This window comes from Pollicipes pollicipes, unplaced genomic scaffold (assembly GCF_011947565.3).
Source record: "Pollicipes pollicipes isolate AB1234 unplaced genomic scaffold, Ppol_2.1 Scaffold_7242;HRSCAF=8673_pilon_pilon_pilon, whole genome shotgun sequence".
In the NCBI taxonomy this organism is placed as follows: Eukaryota; Metazoa; Arthropoda; class Thecostraca; order Pollicipedomorpha; family Pollicipedidae; genus Pollicipes; species Pollicipes pollicipes.
Genome location: NW_023597041.1, coordinates 190,247 through 199,461, shown reverse-complemented (window position 1 = coordinate 199,461; position 9,215 = coordinate 190,247). Strand labels below are relative to the sequence as shown.

The window sequence follows — 9,215 nt, the reverse complement described above, 5'->3', positions numbered from 1 at the left end:
CATTACTTTTGAAAACGGTATCACAAAGAATGACCGTCCTTCCAAGCATTTCATGAAAATCGACGTTGTAATTCCGACGCGCTCTCAAAAACTGCTGGCATGCCTGAACTACAAAGAGACACTGGTTCAGGGCGGAGTTGCCTTTTCCATATACATGGCGATGCCTGCTGGTGGGAGAGCAACGGGACCCATTCTCTCCCTTCCGCATTTCAGGCAACAAATTTATCAGGCTCACTCTCCGGCATCCGCAATTACTTCACCTCAACATATTTCTGAGCGAAGGTAAATAACCACCAACTAACGACTATTAACGGGTATAAACGCCGGCAGCACCTCGCTCGGCTTCTGCTATAAAATGATGCCATCATCATTTGTCTTCGTCATCGTCTGCGTACCATCGAAAAAAAAATCAACATATTAACGAGTCGCTGACGGTGTATTAGTAAACCACACGTTGCTCGCACATAAAAACACACACTTCACGAGCAATGCAGAGCCTCCCATGCCGCAGTCCCGGCTGTTCCGCGACTGGCACTCGCTGGTGGTAACACCATTCGATCGCCACCAGCTCCACCAGCCGCACCACCAGCACCGACGTGTCACCAGCGGCAGCGGCCGCGTCACCAATTCCAGAACACCTGTCGGTAGATGCTGCCCGTCTCGAGAGCCTGCGTGGCGCGCTCCGTGTACTGCTGCAGCATGTCGAGCGTGCGGCGCGGCTTGAGCGAGGCGCCGCAGAAACGGCAGCGGCGGCCGGCCGGCGCCGGGCGCTGGCACACGCGGCACAGGGCTGGGCCGCCGGCCGCCGGCCACGGCACACCTGCAAGACAACAGCGGCCTAGTGAGCGGGGCAGGCGGGCGGCCGGCCGGCTGTTGTGCCGCTCGTCTGTCAGAGCCGTCTGGTGAGCTCAGTGTACTCAGTGCATCCAGGCCCGTTCCTCGCGGCCACCAGCGGCGTCATGCCGTCGAAGCAGCCAGTCGTGTGGTGCATTTCAGTCCTCAAAACGGTGACGTGCTCATGCTGAGGGGTGGCCAAAAGCATTTTGAGCCACGCGCACAAGCGTAGAGCGCTGTGGAGCGCATCGCTATCGTACTATTCCTTGGCTCTGAAAGTTGCATAGAAATGCGGTTGCAAAAAAAAACATTCGAGGGGTTGAGTACCCCCCCCCCCCACACACACAGCACGAACGAAAGGCTTTTTTAAGCAAGTAGACAGTTTCGACACATATAAATAAATTCAACAACTCCTTGGCAGGAGCTTGCACTTTCTCCTGCAATAATTCTGCAGTTAGTCCTACTGTAAACTCTGTAGAAGCAGGGACGTAAACACGGATCCTACGGGAATGAATTCAAGGCAGTGGTGTTTTAATTGTAGGTATTTGAGGCTTCAGCACCACGACGGGAGGTATAGGTGAGTAGGCCAATATCTGAGTTGCTTATGAGTTGTTGGTGTTGAAAAGCTGCCTTTTGGGCCAACAATGTCCTGTTCATTTTAAGCACAAAAAGGCAAATGATCTTCAGGAGGTGCAACCGACTTAGATGAACAATGCACATTGGTAGCATGATTTGCGTGTATCTCTTTATAGTTTTTTTGCGACGTCAAACATCCATAGCATCCATACCATCCATAGCATCATTGTCAGCAAATGACAACCAATCCCACCGTCTATCGTTTCTGCATTTTGCACTCAGTCCATACACCCATGAATCGGCCAAAATCATAATGTCCATGAAGCATGCACTACACTGAGACTACGGGCAAGCAATGCAAAAATAAGCAGCCCAGCCGGGGATCACAGAGGACGTTTCACGGATCGCGCTTCTTTCGGAACAGTCACAGTAGCCGTCCGTTGGTGCCTATTTGGACTTCTGCGCGGATGGTGTCGGATTTAAATCACGTCCAAGACCATGGCCGTAACCCCTGGCGCCCCACAAAGGGGTATGCATGACGTGAGCAGGGATGTCGCGGAACAGCGCGTGGACACAGCGCCACCCACCCTCCCGAGCTGTTCACATCTCTGCGCCGTCCCGGGCCTGACAAGCCCAGAACACGCGTCTGTGGCAGATAACATAAAACGATTTTGTACAGGCGCGCATTCATGACATCAGTGCCAAGTTAGAACGCCAAGCTTGTCAGGCTTTGGGGTGCACGCCTTTTTTACATGAACTGCGGAGGGTGTGAAAAAGTGTTATCTGTTAAAGAAAAAGGAGCCACACTTTGATGCATCGCTGCATTAATGCAAAATCCAGCAGCAACAAATCCATTTTATTTTCAGTACTCCTCAAAACTGTCATGGGGATGGCCGCTCCCAATAATTGCAGAATGCACTACATGCCACGGCCTTCGAACAATCCAAGCTCTCCTCGTCACAACCATCCACCTTCACAAATATATACTTTTTGCACGAGCCAGATCATAATATATCTATGAAGGACAAACACCGGCGGTCGATTGGCAGACGCTCAACCGATCGACCAATCAGGGCCAAACCGAGACTGGACGTGAAGCAACGCGACATTGCTTGATATGCAGCGGCAACCATTCTGTGAATGTCTCTCGTCTACACTTCTTTGAGATAACATCAGAAGCACGTAAGTGCGCGGAGTACACGATAAAACGTGTACCACGTCAAGTCCACGGTCCTTAAAATCATACTAGCTTAAGACGTGAAGGCCAAATGAACTGACAATAGGATCGGACGTCGCACAATATCATGAGTCCAAAGCATGTCTGACATGTGGCACATTCCAAACGCTAATAATGAAGAGTAAAACTCCGAGCGCTCCAATGAAGCCAGGATCCAGGCACAATTTCTTCTCCAGGCGCGACAACACCACCACATGTCAAACACAATCCGTGCGACTAATGACCGAAGTGGTTAAAATACAAGAGGATCTTCTGCGAGCCCCATGGCACCCCACAGCCCTAGCAACCAAAATCAAATACACGTCCGCAGACGTATCACCAACGTCTGGCAGGAGGAGCCCGCAGAAGTGGCACAGGCGGCGGGCCCTGGCTGTCATCAGATCGGCGGCGCGGCGGCCTGCCAGTCGCCGCGCCCGCCCCCAGCATGGCGGCCACCTGAGGCCGCTCCAGCTTGTGCACGCGGCCCATGTGGCGGCGCAGGTCCGATACCCGGTTGAGGCACGTGTCGCACAGCGGGCACCGCGTCAGGCCTTCGTGCGTCTTGTGGTGGTGCAGCAGCGACTCGTAGCTGCGGAACGCGGCCGCGCACCGGCCGCAACGGAAGTCGGGCGCTGTCGGGAGGACGTGCAGGTCCACAGGCGGCGCCTGGGGCCCGTCCGGCGGGAGGCGAACGGCCCGGGGCAGGAGACATCACCCACGGCATCATACACCGTTGACACCTGCTCTTAACTGCCCCCTAAACTTAAACTTCGAGACGTATGCTTTCTGGGAAGGGACTGGTTCCGCAAGCATGTCCAGTTGGGCGTATAGCACATCGTCGGGACATAGTGTTTGTCGACGAGGTTCAATACCACTAACTGAATATTAGGCGTGTCCCCATTTTAGCAGTTCCGCACTCGGGCGCAGACAGATCACGCAATACGCAAAGCCAGACCCAAGCAATAAGAGCATAAAGGTACGCGGCAGCTGCCGCGATAGTAGATGCCGCGACTCGCAGCCGTAAACCTCATCGGCAGGCCTGCCTCTTCCACCGTGATAGTGCGCCGATGCCCCGGCTCCTGCTCATCCCAACAAAGCCTGCAGCGCAGGAAACCTGACACCCAACGCGACCTCCTGGCCGGAGCCACCAGACCTGGACGCACACTGGCCCTGCTCGAGCCGCGCCGCGTGCGACGCCCCGCCCCCGGCGGCGGCGGCGGCGGCGGCGGCCGTGGCCCGACTCACAGTTGCGTCAGGTGCGCCGGGCCAGCATCGCACTGACGGCGTCCCTGGCCAGGTTGTGCTGCAGGTTCATGTGGCGGCGCACGTCGGCCAGACGACTGAGGAACTTGCCGCACACGGGGCACGTCGTCTGGCCCGCGTGCGTGCCGCGGTGCGCGTACCACGACGATTTCGATTGGAAACTTCTGTGACATATCGAGCATGCGAACTCCGCGCCTAAAAGACGAGGAGTGGGCCAGTCAATGGGCAGAAATGGCCGGAGCGTGGCCATATATAGGCGGTATTGGTGGTCATAGCTGGTTGTTTCGTGTAATGCGGTATTCGAGTTGGAAACGGATAGCTATGTGAATGCATCTGCCCGTCACTGCCGGAAAACGCAGAGCCCCTGCCATAACATTTCAGCGAAGTTGTGCAGCCACGCCTAAAGTGAATAGATTCAATACCACCTTCGTGATTGCCAAAACTGCGTCTAGGCATCAGCAGGTTCGTTTTTGACCATCAGTAGTATGTGGTGTTGGAGTCTGACGGGAGAGTGGGCAAGTATTTTGCGCGTGAGTAAAACTTAGGTTCAATGGATTTGAACTGGAGATAACGTATACCGAAGCTTCCTACCTTTACAAGAGGAATCTACTAGCGACATGCTACGAAAGCCCGTGGTTTTTTCCGGATTTTGACACACCGCGGACGGACGAAAAAGCGGTTTGATTCGTTTTTTTAATTCAAAGACGCATGGAATCAGTAACATCATTGTCACTGTTCACAAATGACGAGTTCTACGCAAATCAAACTGAACGTTACAATATGTGTGCGTGGTTATGGTTTTATTTCAAACGTTACACACTATCTGGCGTGGCAAGCGCGGTCTGCAGTGCACTGGACCTGAGACATCTTGGTCTTAAACCCTCAGGCGGTCCTGCAGTGCACTGGACCTGAGGAACTTGGTCTTGAGCTCTCAGCACTGCCCAGCTCGATAGTCACTACATGAGCGGCACTAGTGACCGCAGCAGCTGCATGCCTCGGCTGCGATTGGTGGCCGCAGTAGCCGCCGCTGTGATTGGTGGCAGCAGCTGCATGCCTCGGCTGTGATTGGTGGCAGCACTATCCGGAGCCACCAGGCATGCTCAGATCAGAATGAAAAATATTTCAAACTCACCGGACTACGAACGCAGGTGTACTCAGACGTGGAATCAAGACAATCGTAGCATACTGGCAGCCTACCCCATGAACTGCGGTTCAAAGCCCAAGGCTCCCCAAACTGCCTTGTATCAGAGCAAAGCAAGGAGCTGCACGACGTTTATTTATGTCCCTTTCCATTCAAAAACATCAAAAATATACGTACAATTCACAATGAAGCTCACAGCACGACGAGCATGGCACGCTTTGCCAGACACTCCTCCCAATCAACAGCCCGACAGGAGCGAATCGATCTGATCCTTGGGAATATGATGTATCAACAGCATGTGGCGCCGCACATCGAACACCCGGCTGAGAAAGCGGCCGCACACTGGACAGTTGGTGACGCCTTCATGTGTCCGACGGTGCTGGTACCAGGAGGATTGAGATCGAAATCGCTTGAAGCATATCTTGCACTGCAGTCTGGAGTCACCTTCCTCTGAAAAGACGTTGAAATATTGCATGAGTTTGCCGGTTGAAAATGACGTGGATAACATGAATACATTCATGTAGATGTATCCATCCAACGGCGTCACGTTTTTTCTTCTGTTTTTGCTTTTGTTTTTTTGCTTTCGTCATGCAGCTATCTGCAATGGGGAGAGTTGATATAATTACCGAAAATGGTTGAGCTGTACACACTGTATGGATACTAAATGTATCCACGCCATAGAGACGCCATGCATCTTGCGGACCACGTACCCTTCAGCGATATCAAACAGTAGCCAATGTTTGATGTCCCACACCGTAAACATGTAACGTGCATGGGCAGAACGCAGGTCAGCAAGTCATGAACCCTGGTTGCGTTCGTCTCGCGGGAAACGCCAGCTACATACGTCATGCAACGAACCCTGTGCAATAAACACAAGTCATCTGGGCATGAGAGGGCCATTCACAAACCTGGTCGGGCGCTAACACTGCGGATGCCTGCGCTGCATGTGTCGGGTCCTATTGCTGGTCGACGAGAACACAAGACCGCAGAGAACGCACCACGTCTTGCCCCTGTGCACGGCCATGTGGTTGGAGAGCGCTTTGTGGCTGGCGTATCCGCGGCCGCATTGGGCACAGCGCAGTCCACGTCCCGCGGCGTTATCTAACCGCACAGGCTGCGATCAGCGCACGGCATCATGCATGCAAATATGGCCAACGGTGCGCAGGCTAAAGGGATGAGGTGCATGGCGTTCAGACTACAAACTATCGTCACCAAGCGTGCAGTCAGACCAGCGCCGCTGTTGGCGGTAAATTACACAATCGGCAGCTTGTTTCGTAACACAACACCTTCGAGGAAATGCCGCGGTTTTTCCTCGGCCCGGCAATCAATCCATAAAAATACCTCGGCATGATGTGGGTGGCGAGACTGAATTATCGCGGCAGCGTGAGGCCAAAGGGTGACGACGTCGACAATTTGGAACAGTTCATGCGACGTTTTCTGAAAAATGATCTGAACGGATGAAACGCTTCGGCAAGCCTGACGCCTTGCATGTACGTGCGGTCCATGCCCTCCCTGAATGTTGCATAGTCTTGCTCCACCTATGAAATGCCTGTACAGAATATCTCATGGTCAAACGTTCATAGAATATGACTAACAACCATGAAAATGTGTTGGTCCAATAAACTGCTAAATACCAGACCCTGCGCCCAGGAGTCGTCATCCATTCGTTCCGCATCGTATTTCCGTGCTTGTTACCCCCCCCCCCCCCCCCCCCCCCCCGTCACACCCACCCACCCACACACACAACAGGTGTCCGAGTACCTGCTCCGGCGCGCTTCGATGCTGAGAGCCGTGCGTAGCACCTATATAAGGAACAGAAGCCCAGGTTTAAGCAAAGAAAATATAGCGCCACGCAACAATATCAGCAGTTCAATACATGCGGTTAACAGATCTCACGACAACATAGATATTCACAGTAATATAGTAATTGGCAAAACCAGGGGATGAGGGCAAGCTGCAATATAAGCGTAAGAACTTGCTGAACAAACAAATAAGGCAAACCAGAGGTATTTTACATTACGAAGCAACGGCCGCGCATCTGCAGTTGACACAGTGCAGCAGCAGTTGAAACAACGGCCATTAATGCAGTTGATATCGCAAAAAAATGTTATGTTGCAAGAAAGCCTGGAGATTTGAAAAAATCGACCAGCACGACCAGTCCCAAAATATGCAATATTTGTGTAACGCGTATGGTGTGTATATTGGCGCTGCACGACGCACTCCTCTGCCAAGTCTATATTGCATCGCCTGCCTCTCAGACTGCCAGAAAGGGCGGGCACAACAAGAACCGAATCCTGAACTTCTGATTTTCCTGACACCCAGCACTAACAACTACATGACCACATACCAATGCCGAGCTATGATATCGATGATTGGGGTTTTAGGGCGCGTCGACTTCTAGGGTCATTTTGCGCCAGCTATGATATCGAAAAAAAACATGATTTCAAGCGCCTAGTATTGGGCGAATTTCTGACGACACTGACGCATTAATGACCTGATAAACAACCGCAGAAGCAGGCACCTGCTGAGGCCCTCGCTCAGGCATGTTGCGAATTACCTTTGTCGACTTGGTAACACTCAGCGGTTATCGCGAAGTCCTCATAGCATCACTGAGATGTATTCTGACTCAAGCCTTTTCCAATGAACGGCACCAACAACACTCACATACACTGCATGTATTATTTCGGAAAGGGAAGTGCAGAAAAGGAAGAAATGTACACTTTTCGGAAAAGACAACGTAACCGATGAAGATCACGCAATTTTACTTTGCTTCAACTAGATAGGTCAGTACACTGGACAAGTTCTCCATTCGAGTATTTTCGTATCCCAGAAAAACAACTAGCCATACTATCGCACGGCCCAATCACCACAGAACCATCACGCCACACCGTTCTTTCAGAAACGACTTCAACGGCGCGTGGAAAACGTCCACTGCATTAGAGAGGCCGCAGCCCATGACACGTCCAACCGGCCGTGCACCGCTCGCGCCGGAGTCACACCTGGACTCCATGGACGCATTTCATGTGTCGATTGCGCACGCCACACGTGCTGAAGAACTTGCCGCAGAGGTGGCAGGAGGTCCGCCCACTGTGCAGACCCATGTGGTGGCCGAGCGCGTCGCGGCTGCCGTACCTCTTGCCGCAGAACTGGCAGGTGTGGGGCGCGACGCCGCTCCCCTCCGCCGGTGGCCGTGCACAGACCTGCCGCTGGGCCAACGACAGCTGCCAGTCGCGCTTCACCAACGGACGGTCGCCATGCGGTCCCATCCACGCCTTCCATGAGTGGCAGGCCTGACACGCGTACGGTCGAAGCGTCATACACCTCGCAAAGGCTGATTTTCGTACTGTGTTCCTGACATTAAAAACTATACAAACATGTGTATATATATATATATATATATATATATATATATATATATATATACCTGCTGCGTGCGTGCGTGCGTGCGTGCGTGCGTAGGTGCGTGCGTGCGTGCGTGCGTGTGTGTGTGTGTGTGTGTGTGTGTGTGTGTGTGTGTGTGTGTGTGTGTGTGTGTGTGTGTGTGTGTGTGTGTGTGTGTGTGTGTGTGTGTGTGTGTGTGTGTGTGTGTGTGTGTGTGTGTGTGTGTGTGTGTGTGTGTGTGTGTGTGTGTGTGTGTGTGTGTGTGTGTGTGTGTGTGTGTGTGTGTGTGTGGTGTGTGTGTGTGTGTGTGTGTGTGTGTATGTGTGTGTGTGTGTGTGTCTGCATTACCGTGTGCATTGCCGTGTGCCATGTGCGAGTTCATACTTTTCACTTCCCTGATGCCTTGCTAGCAGACAAATATATAATCCTGGGTAACACAAAGCCCACAAATACAAAAATACGGCCATCCGCCGGCGACGCCGTACTTAACGTTCTTCTGAAAGGCTCAAAGCCTGCCTTAAAATGACGCCAGGCACAAGTGGCGCTACCCCGCGTGAAGCGAGGTGGTCGCGATGGCCACTTCAGTCAACACTAGAGTACCAAGCGCACCGCTTGGTACCGGCACCGCGCTCCGATTCGCGTCGTCCACGAAACCCGCACCCCGCTCAACTAAACGGAGCATGTAGCTTGCATGTATGTAGCCCGCTCAACTAAACGGAGCTTTTTGTACTTCTCACTCATTGTCAGATCAGACGTGCACTTTTTGATCGGTATTTTCAAATGTCTCGAATCCTGGATGGTTTA

General features: G+C 52.7%; 1 protein-coding gene across 1 annotated transcript; it reads right to left on the bottom strand.

Moving 5' to 3' along the window:
* Positions 1–620: 620 nt before the first annotated feature.
* On the bottom strand, positions 621–8,296 carry LOC119110861 (zinc finger protein 768-like). The gene is made up of 4 exons (XM_037234736.1): positions 8,119–8,296; positions 3,905–4,084; positions 3,083–3,258; positions 621–719 (listed from the first exon to the last, which is right to left on the bottom strand). The coding sequence occupies exons 1-4, from the start codon at positions 8,294–8,296 to the stop codon at positions 621–623; spliced, it is 633 nt and encodes a 210-aa protein (XP_037090631.1).
* Positions 8,297–9,215: the final 919 nt, after the last annotated feature.

Bases quoted from the DNA above. Each gene is read 5' to 3' on its own strand.
- LOC119110861 (XM_037234736.1), bottom strand. From the start codon at position 8,296: ATGGGACCGCATGGCGACCGTCCGTTGGTGAAGCGCGACTGGCAGCTG. The intron at 3,259-3,904 runs GTGCGATGCTGG...TCCTCCCGACAG, and splicing joins CCTGGCCAGGGACGCCGTCA to CGCCCGACTTCCGTTGCGGC. The intron at 720-3,082 runs GTGGCCGCCATG...GCCTCGCTCAAG, and splicing joins ACAAGCTGGAGCGGCCTCAG to CCGCGCCGCACGCTCGACAT.